The sequence below is a fragment of the Scheffersomyces spartinae genome (genome assembly GCF_019049425.1).
Source record: "Scheffersomyces spartinae strain ARV_011 chromosome Unknown scaffold_2, whole genome shotgun sequence".
Classification (NCBI taxonomy): domain Eukaryota; kingdom Fungi; phylum Ascomycota; class Pichiomycetes; order Serinales; family Debaryomycetaceae; genus Lizanozyma; species Lizanozyma spartinae.
In genome coordinates, this window is record NW_025065049.1 from 290,148 (window position 1) to 307,760 (window position 17,613).

Here is a 17,613-nt window from a genome sequence, read left to right on the forward strand (position 1 = left end):
CTAAACCACCTGTAGTCCACTACTTTATACCATTTTGCACATAATAATTGCAACCAAATTCGCAAAGTGACACAAAATTACCTGAAAAATCCCCAAAGAAAATTTTGGTGAAAAATTAACCTGCAAAATCTACTCACTATACAAGTGAGTCATCTTCTCATATAATCAGTGTATGCTCACTTTCTGGAGGTGTTTGAAACCAACTACCAGATACGTATCTCGTACTAGAATTGCTAGAGCATTTATGAGTTCTGAAAGTGCTGCTGAAAGTATAGCAGCAGCTCCAGCTGCTGCTGCTTCTTCTCCTACCGATGCACCAATCAAGAAGGAGAAGACAGCTAAAGAATTAGAGAAGGAAAGAAAGAAGGCTGAAAAGTTGGCTAAATTCAATGCTAAGAAGGCTCAACAAGCTGAAGCTGCAAAGAATAAACTGTCTGAACCCAAGAAACCCAAGAAGGAAAAGAAGGAAGTTGAAGCCGTCCCTGAATGGATTGATAAAACCACCCCAGGTGACAAGAAGATTTTGGCTTCTTTGGAAGATGCTGCTTTTAAGGCATACAACCCAAAGAATGTTGAAAGCTCATGGTATCAATGGTGGGATCAACAAGGATTCTTTAAGCCTGAATTAACTGTTGATGGTAAGATTAAACCCGAAGGTGTCTTTACCATTCCTGCCCCACCTCCAAACGTTACTGGTGCTTTACACATTGGACATGCTTTAACTGTTTCCATTCAAGATGCTTTGATCAGATACTACAGAATGAAGGGCAAGACTACTTTATGGTTACCTGGTTTTGATCATGCCGGTATTGCTACTCAATCTGTTGTTGAAAAGCAAGTTTGGGCCCAGGAAAAGAAGACCAGACATGACTACGGTAGAGAAAAGTTTGTTGAAAAGGTTTGGGAATGGAAGGATGAATATCATGACAGAATCAAGAACCAATTCAAGAGATTGGGTGCTTCTTACGATTGGTCAAGAGAAAAGTTCACTTTAGATGCTGATTTATCTGAAGCTGTTACTGAGGCCTTTGTTAGAATGCATGAAGATGGTACTATTTATAGAGCTTCGAGATTGGTTAACTGGTCTGTGAAATTAAACACTGCCATTTCCAATTTAGAAGTTGACAACAAGAACATCTCTGGTAGAACCTTATTGGCCGTTCCTGGTTATGATGAGAAGGTTGAATTTGGTGTTTTGACTTCTTATTCTTATGTCGTTGAAGGTTCTGACGAAGTCATCACCGTGGCTACCACCAGACCAGAAACCTTATTTGGTGACACTGGTGTTGCTGTGCACCCTGAAGATCCTAGATACAAACATTTGCACGGTAAATTTGTTCTCCACCCATTCTTGGACCGTAAGATTCCAATTGTTACAGACTCTGAAGCTGTTGATATGGAATTCGGTACCGGTGCCGTCAAGATTACCCCAGCCCACGATCAAAATGATTACAATACTGGTAAGAGACAAAACTTGGAGTTCATCAACATTTTCACTGACGACGGTTTATTGAATGACAACTGTGGACCTGAATTTGCTGGTATGAAGAGATTTGATGCCAGAGTTAAGGTTATAGAACAATTGAAGGCCAAGGGTTTATATGTTGATCAAAAGGACAATGAAATGACCATTCCAACTTGCTCAAGATCTGGTGATGTTATCGAACCATTATTGAAGCCTCAATGGTGGGTTAACCAACAAGATATGGCCAAGGTTGCCATTGAAGCCGTTAAAAAGGGTGAAATCACCATCACTCCTTCAACTTCTGAAGCTGAATATTTTCACTGGTTAAACAACATTCAAGATTGGTGTATTTCTCGTCAATTATGGTGGGGTCACAGATGTCCAGTTTATTTCGTTCACATTGAAGGTGAGGAAAACAGTAAATTGGATAATGAATTCTGGATCTCTGGTAGAACTGAAACGGAAGCTCAAGAAAAGGCCAACAAGAAGTTTTCTGGTAAGAAGTTCACTTTGGAACAAGATGAAGATGTTTTGGATACTTGGTTTTCTTCCGGGTTATGGCCATTCTCCACTTTAGGATGGCCAAATAAGACCAAGGATTATGAAATGTTTGCTCCAATGTCCATGTTGGAAACTGGTTGGGATATTTTATTCTTCTGGGTCACTAGAATGATCTTATTGGGGTTGAAATTAACTGGTCAAGCTCCATTCAAGGAAGTGTTTTGTCATTCTTTGGTTAGAGATGCTCAAGGTAGAAAAATGTCCAAATCATTGGGTAACGTTATTGATCCATTGGATGTGATTACTGGTATTTCTTTAGAATCTTTGCATGAAAAGTTAACCACCGGTAATTTGGATCCAAGGGAATTGAAGAAAGCTACTGATGGTCAAAAGGCTTCTTACCCCAAGGGTATTCCTGAATGTGGTACTGATGCTCTTAGATTTGCATTATGTGCTTATTCTACTGGTGGTAGAGATATCAACTTGGATATCTTAAGAGTTGAAGGCTACCGTAAGTTCTGTAACAAGATTTACCAAGCCACTAAGTTTGTTTTGGGTAGATTGGGTGACGATTACACTCCTGAACCTACCAATAATAAGACTGGTAAGGAATCGTTAGTTGAAAAGTGGATTTTACATAAACTCACCGTTGCCACTCAAGAAGCTACTACTGCTTTGGAAAAGAGAGAATTTGGTGAGGCTACTAATGCTATTTATCTGTACTGGTATGATTTATGTGATGTTTACATTGAGAACTCCAAGTCTTTGATTCAAGATGGTACTCCAGAACAAGTGAAATCCGCCAAGGATACCTTGTACACTGCCATTGAAGGAGCATTGAAGTTGATTCATCCATTCATGCCATTTGTTACTGAAGAAATGTGGCAAAGATTACCCAGAAGAGCCAACGATAAGACCCCATCTATTGTTGTTGCATCATACCCTGAATATAATGAAACCTTGGATGATGTTAAGGCATTAGAAGCTTATGAATTGATTTTGGATATTACCAAAGGTGCCAGATCAGTTTTGGCTCAATATAATATCAATAAGGATGGAGAAATTTATGTTGAAGCTATTGATAAGGAAGTATTTGCCATTGCCAAAGAACAACAAGATTCCATAGTGTCTTTGATTAAAGGTGTTCAAAAAATTCAAGTTGTTGAATCTGCTGGTGAAGTTCCAAGCGGATGTGCCATCCAATCCATTAGTCCCTTATGTACTGTTCATGTTTTGGTTAAGGGACATGTTGATTTGGATGCGGAAATCACCAAGGTTCAAAAGAAATTGGATACCATTAATGATTTGGAAAAGAAAACCAATATTTTGGTGAGTAAATTCAATGAAAAGACCAAAGAAGAAGCCAAGGAAACAGCTTATAAGAAGTTAGAGAAGTTTAAGGCTGAGAAGGAAGGTTACGAACAAACCATTGCCATCTTACAACAGTTGAAGCTTTAGATTAGATACATAGTAAATATACGATAAGCAAGTGAAAGAAAGCTTCTCTGCATGTGGGGTTATGATAAGATTCAAGCCTCACAAGCCAATAAAAGCACAATCATAATTCCAGGCTGTCACGTATACCCAAAATAAGGTATGGGGATCGGATCAAGGGGCCAATGAAATTACCTAGTGAATTACGTGAAACGACCTTGACAGAATTTCAGTTATGTAGCGTGTCCCCAAACAGAGTCCACATGCACAACTACTTCATCCATAGCCAACAAACTATAAATATCAACGACAAATCCACTTTTGGAAAAAAGTGTTCAACAGAAACAGTTACACTATTACAAACATAAATAAATATTAACATACAAATATGGGTTTCGGAGATTTATTAAAGGAAGGTCAACAATTGGCTCAAGCTTCCAATATGCTTAACCAATTGTCTGGTAATAACAATAACAATGCTCAAGCTGGGGGTAGTGGTAGCAATCCCGACTATGCTGCTTATGCCGAAGATGCTAAGGATGCTTACACTGCTTTCTCTGGTGAAGGTACTTTCCAAGAAAAGGCACAAAGAGCTTTCAATGAAATCTCTGCTAACCACTCTGGTAAGCAACAAAACATTGAAAGGAAGGAAGAAGATAACAATAACAACCAACAACAGTAAGTTTTAGGTGTATCGTTTGTAATATACAGAATAGAAGTTTTAGTTTGAACCTGCCACGAATGTAGAGTGTAGTTTTGATGTTAGCATATTATGTCATCCTATTGTTAATGTTTGTATACATGCTTTTGTGGATGAGACAAAGTGAGAGCATTTGCTTCAGCTGATATGCATCAAATCATAAATACAGTGTAACATGAATATATTACTTGAAGTACAATACTTTCATGCTCACAGGAAGTATTCTCAAAGGATGACGTCTGTTGGTGTACAAGGTGTACAATCGATACAATCAACGATTTTGGTTACAGAATACTCTTCTTCCTCACTCAAGGTAATTGTAGAGAAGTAGAACAGCGACGCAGTAAGCTACATTAGCTTACTTAGATCCAGAGATACGGTACACTAAATTTAAAATACCACCTTCTTGGTCAATCATGATGCAATTAGTCCATTGACATTTAATACCAACTACAAGTAGTCGATAAATTTTCATTTTGGACCACACACGACCACGACTAATTAATCACCGCTGTCAAAGCTAGTCAGACACGTTAAACCCTTCAACTCTACACGCTTTTTCTAAATCAGTCAATTGCATAATGAAGGTGTGGAACAATATATGTGTGGCCATAGTTTCAGCCATTAGCGTATTAGCCGCTGAAGCATACTCAATTTCCGAGGGTTCAATCACCATTGGAGAAGATAAAGTAGACATTGGTGAATTCAACACTGCTCAACTTCAACAATTATCATTGGAATCTGTTAACGATAATATTGAAATTGAATTGGAGTTGGCTGATTTTGGTAGTTCTCGTCCTCACCAGCTTGTGATTAACTTGGGCCTGGGTGATTTATATACCAGTTTTGTTCCTAAACTTAGGGGAACTAGTGTTCTGTTGACCATTCCAACCACCAAGATCCCTCAAGTGTTAAAGACCAAAGACTATTTAGAGTTAGAAGTTATTGCTGCTAGTTATGACGCATCCAGAAATTTCATTCGTAAGTTAGGTGTACATATTGTACTTTCTGAAGAACTTAAAAACTCCAGTACTTATGTTAAGAAGTCTACCGTTGGTATCAAACCAGAAATACATCATGTCTTTAAAACTGATCCTACTACAGTGAATGCTATTATTCCCATAGTATTTATTGGAGGTGCTATTGGCTTATTCCTTGTACTTGTTGGAAGTTGGGCCACTTTTATTGGAAAAGATTTATTCTCTTTAAAAGTTGCTGGTGTTCAATTGTTCATTAACGTTACCTTTTTGGTTTCCTTGTTATCAATGGAAGTGACTTTTGTTAAATATTACTTGGGTCAATCAATCTTCACTACCTTATATTATAGTGCAGGCTTTGGATTATTGAGTGTAATCTTTGGTTCTCGTACATTGAAATGGTTATCTAAGAACAGAAGAATTGGTCGTGCTTGAGCTTAGGAATAAAATACAGAAGTTATGTTAAATGCCATTAATAAATTACACCGTCAGTAAAGAAATAAATAAATAAATAAATATATATATATATATATAATAGGCTTATCTTTCAACCACAAAATTATTGGCTAACCATCTAAAACTCCAGAAACTATATTCCCCACTAAAGAATCCTTTATTCATGGAATTGGCAGCAACTATCTTCCCTTTAATTAGGGCCATGGGCATAACACTATAACTACGACTATCAAGTGAATGACACAAATTGTCTCCTGTACACCACACATGACCTTTTGGAACTTTTATTAACTTATTATAACCATCATGTTGAGTAGCTATAGCTGAACTATTTGTAAGCTCACTTGATGAACTTGGATCTATAGCAATGATATCTCCTGGCATTCCTGTGATTCGTTTGCATACACGATGCTCTGGATCACTTGGCTTTATTGCAACAACTAAATCTCCCATATCCAAATTGTCTCCTGCCTTATGACCCATCTTCCACACATGAACATAGTCATATTGGTTATGAAGAGTTGGGAGCATCGACTCTCCTCGTGTTTCACTAAACTCGTAAACATTCTCATGTAGAACGTGAAGAAGACATCCAGCACGAAGTGTCCATGAAAAAGTGACTCCGAGAAATCGGATTGACTCGGGCAATGCCATTGGTGAGAGTGGTGTAAATGAATTATTATATTGTAGTCTTCAGATAGTCTTTGATTTTATTATACATTACACGTGAGCATGCACGTGACTTCTTTGCACTTCCTAATTTAACCTGAGCCAGAATAAAAGAATCTTTTATTGTATATTAATTATACATGCAAAATCTACATGAAAAGAATAAAAATACATCTCTGCTGTATCTATTTCCTAATCCAAATAATCATTGAGATCTTCCATAGCTCGAATAAACTCCATTTCTTCGTCCAAAGCAGATGTATCTGGAGTTTCGTTATTCTCATTACCATTATCATTAGGGTATCTCATTGACTTCACACTATCATTGTATAAGCTCAAGCAAAATTTAATTCGTTGATCAAATTCTTGTTGAGGTAACTTAGTTGAATATACATCCAACAATTCCTTTGATTTCATATAACCCTTTTCATGATTAATTGAAGCTTCAATCACACCATCTTTAATAGCTTTGGAAACAATGTACTCAGCAGCATCTTCTGAATCCAAATGTAATTTAATACAAATATCTCTCAAACTTATACGAGAATAAGACAATGATATGATTCGAATACCAGTTTTGATGACATTTTGACGAAGTCTTAACACCAAAGTGTACAAGTTTTCCTTCTTAAAGTATTCTTCATATTTAGCCAAAGTTTGACCAAATAATTTCAAGTCACCTAATCTAACAGCTTTAGTGACTTGTAAATAAGGTTCAAAATTACCTGTTTGCTTGGTGAAAGTCTTCAATTCGGGAATATCCCCCATAAGTAATTCAATAATGATCATCAATTTGGTTGCTGTTTGAAGGAATCCAGTAGCAAGAGAAGTTTGTGGAGCTTTACGAATAGCTGCAATGACATATTCATGAGCAGCAGAATAATCCAATTGAATGGCATTGATCTTGGCCAAATAATAGTAGTATCTGGCAGACAATGCATTGCCTGTACTAGAAGGGAATTGAGTCTTTTCCACTAAATTTAATGCTTGATTAATATCATGACTTAACAAATAGAATCTCAAAAGGATTGTAATGATAGAAGCAGTGGTTTCACAATCATGTCTTAATTCAGCAGTTCTTAAACTCATCAATAATTCTGGACGTAAACTAAAATAATCTTCATTTACTTCTGCAGCTCTTGCAATATAAAACCATATTTTAGCTTGAATCAAATCTAATGATCTTTTATTGTACTGTTTCAACAATTGTATCACATAAACATTGAAATCCCGAAGTAGATCTAACTTCCCGGTATCCAAAAGATAAGTTTGGATTAATAAATGAGCATACAAATCTACTTCAGGTAATAACACCAACTCTGAAGCATTTTCACCATCAATTTCCATTGACTCAGTTGAATCAACAGTTACCTCATGTTTATCAATAGTAATGAATTTATTCAAATATTCTTTCAGTTCAGTATTAGCATATAATTTCCCCAACACTATACGTAAAGGTTCAACCAGAATTGCCAACTGTCTTCTTAAAGGTCCCAATTCTCTAAATACTTTGGATATATACCTATTGTCATAAGAAGTCGATGCTTTGTTCAACAACACAAATGACAGTTCGATTTCTGTTACCAAAGTCTCTGGATTCATTTTACTAGAGTCAATTTCCATGGTGGTCGTCTAAAAATGATGGAATAATGCAAGCTATTCTTATTCTTCAAGGTGTTGATATGCTTATTATTACTACCAATTGATCGCCACTTCTGTTCCAGTAAGGTGGACACAAGAAATGGGAAAACCACACGACTTTGAGCTAGACTCCCATATTAGGAAGTATGTGACAAAGAAAAGTTAAAACGATGTATATAAGTCTTCTTAAGTCTACTTTTATAGTACAATTATTTGTGAACAGCCAATTATTCTACATAGTGATTTTTGATTAGATTATATTCACATACAATTTTTATCTTATTGTGGGGGGTAAGGTTTTAGCGTACAAGTTTGTAGTATTTTTTTGGGGATCTTCCCCCACTTTTTCTGTTCGGATATTAGCAGCTTATTCTCTTAATGAGCACATTGGTAAGTCACTACTGTTAAGACAACCGACTCTTCTTAGCGGTGGGGTAATCACTATCTATATAAATCGACAGCATATCTCTCTAATTGTGTGGCCATATGGTTAAAAAGCAGTATCCTCTATTCCACGTTTGTTGCCACTGTATTGTATGCTCTTACCACTCCGGAGATAGTCAACTGATAATTACGCGGATGAATAATCGGACACAAATGTGGGACAAGTATAAATAGGGCCCTAATTACTCGTAATCGTAACTTCCAATACTCAATTAACAATCAAAAACTGTTGTAACATGTCTTTCTCTGGTGAATTAGATCCTAAGGTGATCCCAACTTCCGCTCCTGCTGTTCCAAAGCTCGTCCCTGTTTTCTTTGTTAATGTCAAGACTAGTCTTGATCCAGAAACCATCTTTAAAAAGTCAGCTACTAACTCTTCGTTGACTTTGGCAACTATTGTCAATGGTACCGTTACTACTGTTCCAAATGATTTGGGATTAGAGTTTGAATTGTCCGATATCAAAGGCTATGATGATTTGAGAACCAATAACACTATTGGTATGGCTAGATTAGACTGTAAGTTCTATGCAAAGACTCCAAACGGAACCGGAGTACACTTCACATATCCCGGTGTGGTTCATTTCACTGATGATGTTCTTGCTGTTTTGGGAGGCAAAGCTTCATCATGTACATTTGAAGATAACTATGTTACCAACAATCCAAAGTTTGAGTTTGATGATACAATTGAAGAGAAATATAAATGGGTTGCAAAGGAAAACTTTATCGGCAAGGGTAGATTTGCGAGAGGTGAAGATGGTGCTCTCTACGTCCAATACTACACTTATGTTTTACGTTAATAATTCAGAAGAAGAAATAGAATGTGGATATAGAAACAGTATATTGAATCAAGAGAATGAAATAGGTAGCACACTGTAGTATCAAGTAGATAATACATCGTACACCACACAATATATAAAGATACATACATACATATATATATATATATATAAACTTGTTAGATCATCTATATTACTACAAGTTTTAAGAAGATACATCAACCTTTCCTCATACTCTTTCTTTAACAACAACCAGAGTTTTGGTTATTGGTTAACAGATGTCCTCTCAAATTGACATTCTTCTTAGCATTGGCATTGGCACCAGCATTGCCAGTAGCATTATTAGTCATTTGTGCTTTAATCTGCCTTGCCATGGTGTAGAAAGCTTGTTCAACATTAGTTGAAGATAAAGCACTTGTTTCTAAAAAGGGAATATCTAAAGCATCAGCAAACTCCTTAGCAGCTGTATATTCAACAATCTTCTTATCAGTTAAATCTGCTTTATTACCAACCAATAATTTCATTACTCCACCAGTAGCGTATCTATCAATTTCCTGCAACCATTGCTTAACATTGTTGAAAGATTCTTGATCAGTCACATCGTAAACAATGATAATTCCATGAGCACCACGGTAATATGAAGAAGTGATGGTCCTGAACCGTTCTTGCCCAGCAGTATCCCAAATCTGCAACTTGATGGTTTTACCATCCAATTCAATGGTTCTAATCTTGAAATCAACTCCAATGGTTGAAATGTAATCAGGAGTGTAAGTGTCATCAGCAAATCGTAAAAGCAAACAAGACTTTCCAACACCTGAGTCACCAATCAACAACAACTTGAACAAATAATCGTATTCGTTATTCATCTTCCTTCAATGTTAATAGATCAATAGTAATAATAGAAGGGGTAAAAAAAGGGGCAAACTCAATTCTAACAAAAAGTTACAACTATAAGTTATTTAACAATAGCTGCTAATAAAAATGAATCTATTAGCTTCAATCAAATAAAGGTACCAAACAAAATAATTTACTGTTCTTAAAGTTTTGAAGACACTGAAAGAACAAAACAAAACAAATGATCAGCTAAACTTATTCAACTCAACTCTCAACTTCAGTGTAATCAAAAGAAACTTGATAAGCTTTTATCGTTAACAAACAAAACTCTGCTATATGAACAAAGCTCCTCGGTTAAACTCAACGTTGAACTGAAACTGTAACTGAGGGTTCTTCTAATAAGAAACAAAAGTTTGTAGTGAGTATCCCTTTTCCTTTCCTTTTAGGATTGTGAGAACCTACAGGGCAAAATGAAATTCTTCCAGCAAAACATTTGAGCGCTACCAAAATCAAGAAGAAATAGAATACAATATATTGCCATAATAGGAAGTCTAGAAGTAATATATAGCAATCATTACTAAATTACATACTACTTAATTTATGTTCTATTTTTGTCTACGACACTTTATAAATATTATAAAATATTCACTCTTTTATAAACAGCTCATTAATCCCTTTTAGCTCTGGCTTGTTTCTTTGCAATTTGAATCATTCGAGTAAACCAAAATACATTCAATACATCCAAGAATACATTGATAGCCAAAACACTACTTGGAATCCACCAAGCATGATAAGACCATGTTTTCCACATATCAGTAGCCACTAAAGCAACAGAATAAAATCCCCATATTATCCGTACCAGGAAGAAAGTTAGCATCAAGAGAATGCCATTAATAACTGTTACAGTACCACTGATAGTACCTTTTGGTAAACGAGAAGCAAACCAGTTTATATTAACAAATGGAGTACTTGCTTCAAATATAAGAAATCCAGGGATCCAAGGTTGACAGAATGGCCACCATAAACAAAGTACAAAGACATATAAAGCTGCTATTCCATGGAAAAGGAATCCAAATCCAAATAACAGGAAATATCTGAGACAAACATAAGTATCCCAAATAAAGTAACCAATTGTTAAGGAAGCAACCAAGTTACCATAATCAGTGGTTCCCAAAATAGAAGAAACTGGATCTTCAGTTCTATTTTGCCAATGTGATTGTCCCCACATTGGAATAATCATTGCACAACTTAGAATACATTGAACCATTGAAACCACATGAATATCAAAATTAATCCGAGTCTTGCGATTCAAATCAAGATATGGTTTGCCAACATAAATAGGAGTATAAGTACTCAGAAGTGACTGTAATATGAAATACATCAATGTAGATGCAGCTATTTCATGCCAGTGTCTTCCTAAAGGCGAATCCCATGGATAGGGGTTCAATCCAAGGAATGGATCCCTCTCGAAAACGGGAAGAAATGACATCGAGGAACGAGTACTATAAATTTGCGTCTTTCCTTGTGTGATTCACACGTAAGTTAATGACCTCAACGTCTAACAGTACTAAACGTTTAGTCTGTTAGCCTCATTTCCCCAGTAGATTGCTACACATTTATCTGTATTTGCACGAGACCGCGGAAGCGATTTTGTGACGTTGTTGGATCTAAGTGTTGGGCCCATGGGGAAATGAAATGTAGTGGACTGACTTGCACTGGGGGGGGGGGGATGTTTAGAATTCATGAATGAAACTCATCATAAGCATGGAGTGCTATCATATGGACTTGATTTCGATAATTCAAAATTCACATTTGGGGAGGAATAAACGTTCGTAAATTGGGAAACCTATCGGGTCATACGAGAGTAAAACCGGCCATATACCGGCCATACACCGGACAATTTCCGACCAAAAGTATGACCACCTTTCAAGGATCGTGATCCCTTGTCACTTCCCACCTGCTTATGATTGAATTAACTTATATTCTGCATGTGTATATTTTCACACTATGCTTAATATACTTGTGCTCCATCCTATGATCCCCTGAGCCCAAGTACTAGAGGTATCTCTTAATATAACCATCATTATCTTATACACGTTTTTCGATACACAGGAAATCTCATCGATCAATTCGGAAGTCGTATAATTTTTCAGTTGGTTTGATATATGATTTCTTCCCGGATAATTCGTCCATTTAGAGCTACTCTACTCCCCAGAAATCGTCTCTTCCATTCATCCCATTTCAGAATGTCATACCCTCTTGTTTGTTTAGGTAATCCTTTGTTGGATTTGCAAGTCGATGTCGAAAGCGACTTCTTGAGAAAGTACGACTTGAAGGACAACGATGCTATTCTTGCTGAAGAAAAGCACTTACCCATTTATGGTGAAGTTTTACAAAACAAGTCTTTGCAATTATTGGCTGGTGGTGCTGCACAAAACACTGCAAGAGGTGCTCAATACATTTTACCTGAAAACTCTGTTGTGTACTTTGGTGCTGTTGGTAAAGATGTGTACGCTGAAAAGTTAACTGAAGCTAACACCAAATACGGTTTGAAAACTCAATACCAAGTTTTGGAAGAACAAAGTACTGGTAAATGTGCTGCGTTAATCTACAACCATCACAGATCTTTGGTTACTGATTTGGGTGCTGCTAACCACTTCAAGGCTTCTCATTTGCAAAAGCCTGAAAACTGGGAATTTGTCTCCAATGCTAAGTACTTTTACATTGGTGGGTTCCATTTCACTGTTTCTCCTGAAGCCATCCAATTGTTAGGTAAGCATGCTGCTGAAACTAACAAGGTTTTCGCCATCAACTTTTCTGCTCCTTTCATTCCTCAATTCTTTAAAGACCCATTGGATGCTGCTATTCCTTACACTGACTTTGTCATTGCTAATGAGTCTGAAGCTGCTGCTTACGCTGAATCCCATAGCTTGGACCTTGCTCCTACTGATGTTGTTGGTATTGCCAAGCACATTGCTCAATTGCCAAAGGTCAACTCGGCCAGATCAAGAACCGTTGTTTTCACTCAAGGTACTGAACCAACTGTTGTTGTCACTACTGTTGATGGTGAATTGGTTGTCAAGGAATACGCTATCAGAGAATTGAGTGCTGACCAAGTTGTTGACACCAACGGTGCAGGTGATGCATTTGCTTCTGGGTTCATGGCTTCTTTGGTTCTCGGTGAAGATGTTTCCAAGGCTGTTTCCAGAGGTCAATGGGCTGCTTCTGTTTCCATTCAATGTGTTGGACCAGCATTCCCTTTCCCAAAGGTTGAATATTCTGCTTAAACAGTATTCAATTTTTAATTTCATTCAACATGGGTTTTAATATATTTTGCTTTGTTCTTTTTATTATCTTCTTTTTATTATACAATGCGGTGGACTAATTCGGCTGGATTTTAGATACTTACAACTGGGTCATTAGAGATTGCATGTTTATTGATGTACTAGCTTGACTCTTAAAACAAATCTCAACATTTGAAACGAACTTTGTAGCAAACGCAGAAATGCAAGTAGACTTAGTTAGTTGTTTAACTTTGAAGAATCTTGCATGTTGAATCGATACTTTAACCTAACCCACTGTGCGTCGTGTTATCGTTAAGTATACTCCTTAAAATCTACAAAGCTTTATTCGCTTATGCGGCCGAGCTTATATGAGTATGCAAAAAATTTTAATGGAACGTATGCAATAGAGCCCAACAAAGCTTAGAGAATAAAATCTATACATCATCATGTATGCTGTTAATTCGCATCGTAGTTATGCCAACAATCACGTTCTATCAACATGGATGTTGTTGGTAGTTAACATGTACACGAGATATCCGTAAACGACCAACAAATAAACCTGCTGTAGAAAGAAGAGCTGAGACTTGGATTGCTATTCAAGAGAATACAGCATACTCATGTGACCTGATACTATTATTGGGACGGTCTTATCACTTAATACTTTCATCTAAAGAAAAATTAAACACTATATAGCCATTTGGTTGCTTCACATTATTGAGAACGATTCAACTCGTAAGATGTATACATCCAGTACACTCCATTGTCTTAAGCTATACGTATTCTACCTGCCAGTTTGTTAATCCTGCACTAACTGAAAGTCATTTAAAGAGGTTATGAAAAGCAGTCCAATGAGAATCATTTCAGGGTCAAATTTAACCATATCGTTGTATACCCCATAATGTTACGTACCAAATTGAGTTTAAAGATTTTGCACCCATTTATGCTTGTTCCTCATTATAGGTCAACAGCTTTACCAGAAATGTCCCTAGCAACTACGGGTGGTTGCTCTCTATCGTTTTAACTGTGTACAACATACTACAAGAATTAAGCCAATATTGAGGAACAGATGTCAGCTTTCATACATCCATCGCTATGTACCTTACGTAAGCTACAGAATTATCAACAAACCCAACGATGTACTGCATTCCCCACAGTATACCAAATGAGTGCGATGAGATGAAAAATCTAGTTCACCATTCTGACTGTGAAACGAACTGAGTCTTCACTGCGAAACGAACTGAGTCTTCACTGCCAGAATGCCTGTACTGAAAGACCACTACTATCGGTTGGCGTCGGAGCAGCCTAAGGAACGTCTAGAAGCAGCAACAGCTCTTGTTCAGGAACTCACAAACGAAAATGAAAAGGAAGATTGGGACTATGCATTGAATAGACTTACCAAAGGTTTGATCACTACAAGACAATCAGCTCGATTTGGGTTTTCCTTAGCATTAACCGAAATCATCAGAGCTTTAATTACCGATAAGTGCGAGTTGACTATAGTGGAATATTTAGATTTATTGGTGAATACTACTGGAGTTAAACTGTCTATGAAGGGAAAGGAAATGAGGTCAGTACTCTTTGGAAGACTCTTCGGTTTACATGCTCTCATCAACTCGGGAGTATTACTTTCAGCTACCGATATTGAACCTCATACTCGCTTTATATCTATTTTGGTGGAATTGGCAGGTACAAAATCATGGTTGAGAGAAACTGCAATGTTCACTTGTTGTCAATATGTAAGGTTGGTGAATGATAGTACTTTGGAAATAACCGATGAAATCAAGGTCCAAGTTCTCCAAGCAGTAAATGACAACAACTTAAACTTATCCACTGAAGGAGTAGCCATTTATTTGGTTGTTGATGATTCTACACTTGCACAAAACATACTTAACCCTAGACCAAATTGGAAAAGTGGACATCCTTTCGCAAAGGGTAACACAAGTGTCTTAGCCAAGGCATTAAAAGATGTTGATGTAGTAGAAGATATAGATGCTGAAGAATCTCCCAAGAAGAAACTGTCTCAGAAGGGTTCATGGCAACCTCGTATTCCATTTGTATGGGACATGATCTTAGAACATTATAACAAATATCAAGACGACGAACAACTAGAAGAAACAGTAAAGGGTAAAAAGAGATCAAAATCAGAAAATAAGAAATCAAAGAAGAAACAAAAGAAGATTCAAGAGTCATCATCATCATCGTCATCAGATATTTCAATAGGTGAATTTTGGAAAGCAGCTGTTGACGAAACATTTTTCTCAGAAAAGTCATCTCATGAAAGAAAGTACTGGGGGTTTGATATCTTCAACAAGTTTTGTAAGAATTTAAATTCAAAAATGCCTGTTTGTTGTCTTATAACTCCAAACTTCATGAGAACGCTTATCAATCAGAATGCCCAACAAAATAGAATGCTCAATAAGATTGCGTCCAAGACAATTACCACGATCATTGAAGTTTCCAAATCTGATAGTGAAAAGGGATTCCAACTTTTGACTGCACTAGTTGATGAATCTAAAGGTGGTAGATGGAACTTTGATGCTCTCAGTAAATCAAAAACAGTTGATACTCTCCTTTCTATGAAAATGCTGTCTTTACAATTGAATCAAGTGGTTGTCCTTTTGAAGTCTATTATTGAAAAGAATAAACAAAATGAGAATGTCTTGAAATGGGCTGCTGATAAGTTTTTATTGGTTGTAAGAACTCATAAAGAACAGTTGGAAGATGATTACAGAATATTTGATGATATATTGAACTTCATTCTTCGTCTTGCATTATTCAAATCCATTGATAAAACTGAACTTGAAACAGGTGAAAAGTTAAGCTCTATTTTTATAGAAAAGTTGAACTCAATGTTGTCCGAATTCATTTCTGTTCAAAGACAAGGGACCATGTCTTGGTCTTTCTATTGTTGCAAGCAGATCCAACTCTTTGAGGAACAAGGTCTTGAACTTTACACTGAGTTAGATGAAGAATTGAATGCTGTGAAGAGTGAGACCATGATCTTATTAGATTCATTTAAGGACTTGAGTAAGTTACATGCTAAGAAAGCAGACCAATTCTATTGCTTTGAGTTGCTTTTCTCTATGGTATTAGTTCAACTTTACACTGGAGATGAAGAGGCAGTTCAAGTATTAAACGAATTGAAGCTTTGTTATGAGGATATCTTTGTTAAAGACCCTAATGACGAGAAGTTGGTTGATTCCAGTGTTGTTTTGACGGAAGTACTTCTTCTGTTTGTTTCAAGAAAGTCTACGTTACTTAAGAAGTTCTCTTGTATTGTATGGGAGAAGTATTTATGTCGTGGGGTTGATAGCTTGGGTAAGCCTGTTTTGGGTGCGGATTCCTTTCAATTACTATACAATATCTTGATAGCAAGAGAGAACAAGCAGGGTCAGAAAACACTTTTTGAAGGTGGAGATGAGTTTGTTTCAGAAAATGAAGCGGGTTCTCGTAGTGAAGATGATGATAGTAACCTTGAGAGCAGTGATGAAGAGGGTGATGACGAAGAAGAGGAAGAGGAAAATGACGTCGAAGAAGAGGAAAAAGACGACGATAACGATGATTCAGCTAATGGTGATCAATTGTCCAAAGTAGACCTTGAAACTAACAAGAAATTAGCAGCAGCATTAGGAATGCCTACACAAGAATCAGGAGAAATTAAATTTGAAGATTTAAGTTCTGATGAAGGCTCGGATTATGAATCGGATTCTATGGATGATGAAGATATGATGGCTATGGACGATCAATTGTCCAAGATTTTCAAAGAACGTCAAGATGCACTTTCAAGTATTGAGACTGGGAACAAGAGGAAAGCCGACGTTGTTGAAGCCAAAGAACAAGTGATATTTTTTAAGAATAGAGTATTGGATCTATTGGAGATTTTCATTACTGTTAATCCCAATTCTCATTTTAATTTAGACATGATTAAACCATTAATTACATTAATTGGGCTAACATTAGATAAGAATTTGGGGAATAAGGCTCACAAATTAATCAAGATGAAACTTGGTAAATGCAAAGTTGATGAGGAAGATATCAAGTTATTCTTTACTACACAAGAGGAAAGAGATTTGTATTTGGATTCACTTGTTCAACTTGTTGAATGGATTCATGAACAATTAAGATCAACCAAATCCACTAATCAAAGTCATCTTTTAGCATGTAACCAATCATCATTAATTGTGTGCAAAACATTGGTGAGATTGAATCCTCATTCATTGGATACCATCATTGATATTTACAGTGAGACCATGAAAATATGGGCCAAGAGTCCAAAGAGCATTGGTCAACCTTCTTTATTTTTTGATTTCATCAATTGGTTGAATTCAAAGAGAAACAACTAGATGTATATAACCTTACAATATATCATATTACCATAGTGCTACCTGTAACTCACGTGACTGAGATCCAGCCAATGGTGACACAGGATGGG

The 17,613-nt window shown here is 36.6% G+C and overlaps 9 protein-coding genes across 9 annotated transcripts; 5 read left to right on the forward strand and 4 right to left on the reverse strand.

Moving 5' to 3' along the window:
* Positions 1–244: 244 nt before the first annotated feature.
* Positions 245–3,424, forward strand: VAS1 (valine--tRNA ligase; the record flags this gene model as incomplete). Its single annotated transcript, XM_043192953.1, has 1 exon — positions 245–3,424. The coding sequence occupies one exon, from the start codon at positions 245–247 to the stop codon at positions 3,422–3,424; it is 3,180 nt and encodes a 1,059-aa protein (XP_043051341.1).
* A 364-nt stretch (positions 3,425–3,788) lies between these two features.
* Positions 3,789–5,512, forward strand: KQ657_002182 (dolichyl-diphosphooligosaccharide-protein glycotransferase; the record flags this gene model as incomplete). The annotated part of the gene is made up of 3 exons (XM_043192954.1): positions 3,789–4,078; positions 4,671–4,687; positions 4,722–5,512. 3 exons carry the CDS (start codon positions 3,789–3,791, stop codon positions 5,510–5,512), a joined length of 1,098 nt encoding a protein of 365 aa, XP_043051342.1.
* Positions 5,513–5,617: 105 nt separating this feature from the next.
* Positions 5,618–6,187, reverse strand: IMP1 (endopeptidase catalytic subunit; the record flags this gene model as incomplete). The annotated part of the gene is made up of 1 exon (XM_043192955.1): positions 5,618–6,187. One exon carries the CDS (start codon positions 6,185–6,187, stop codon positions 5,618–5,620), a length of 570 nt encoding a protein of 189 aa, XP_043051343.1.
* A 207-nt stretch (positions 6,188–6,394) lies between these two features.
* Positions 6,395–7,825, reverse strand: RPN3 (proteasome regulatory particle lid subunit; the record flags this gene model as incomplete). The annotated part of the gene is made up of 1 exon (XM_043192956.1): positions 6,395–7,825. The coding sequence occupies one exon, from the start codon at positions 7,823–7,825 to the stop codon at positions 6,395–6,397; it is 1,431 nt and encodes a 476-aa protein (XP_043051344.1).
* Positions 7,826–8,523: 698 nt separating this feature from the next.
* On the forward strand, positions 8,524–9,084 carry KQ657_002185 (uncharacterized protein; the record flags this gene model as incomplete). The annotated part of the gene is made up of 1 exon (XM_043192957.1): positions 8,524–9,084. One exon carries the CDS (start codon positions 8,524–8,526, stop codon positions 9,082–9,084), a length of 561 nt encoding a protein of 186 aa, XP_043051345.1.
* A 221-nt stretch (positions 9,085–9,305) lies between these two features.
* YPT1 (Rab family GTPase) lies at positions 9,306–9,929 on the reverse strand (the record flags this gene model as incomplete). The annotated part of the gene is made up of 1 exon (XM_043192958.1): positions 9,306–9,929. The coding sequence occupies one exon, from the start codon at positions 9,927–9,929 to the stop codon at positions 9,306–9,308; it is 624 nt and encodes a 207-aa protein (XP_043051346.1).
* A 635-nt stretch (positions 9,930–10,564) lies between these two features.
* On the reverse strand, positions 10,565–11,386 carry KQ657_002187 (uncharacterized protein; the record flags this gene model as incomplete). Its single annotated transcript, XM_043192959.1, has 1 exon — positions 10,565–11,386. The coding sequence occupies one exon, from the start codon at positions 11,384–11,386 to the stop codon at positions 10,565–10,567; it is 822 nt and encodes a 273-aa protein (XP_043051347.1).
* A 757-nt stretch (positions 11,387–12,143) lies between these two features.
* ADO1 (adenosine kinase) lies at positions 12,144–13,184 on the forward strand (the record flags this gene model as incomplete). The annotated part of the gene is made up of 1 exon (XM_043192960.1): positions 12,144–13,184. One exon carries the CDS (start codon positions 12,144–12,146, stop codon positions 13,182–13,184), a length of 1,041 nt encoding a protein of 346 aa, XP_043051348.1.
* Positions 13,185–14,437: 1,253 nt separating this feature from the next.
* Positions 14,438–17,524, forward strand: POL5 (DNA-directed DNA polymerase; the record flags this gene model as incomplete). Its single annotated transcript, XM_043192961.1, has 1 exon — positions 14,438–17,524. The coding sequence occupies one exon, from the start codon at positions 14,438–14,440 to the stop codon at positions 17,522–17,524; it is 3,087 nt and encodes a 1,028-aa protein (XP_043051349.1).
* Between the last annotated feature and the right edge of the window lie 89 nt (positions 17,525–17,613).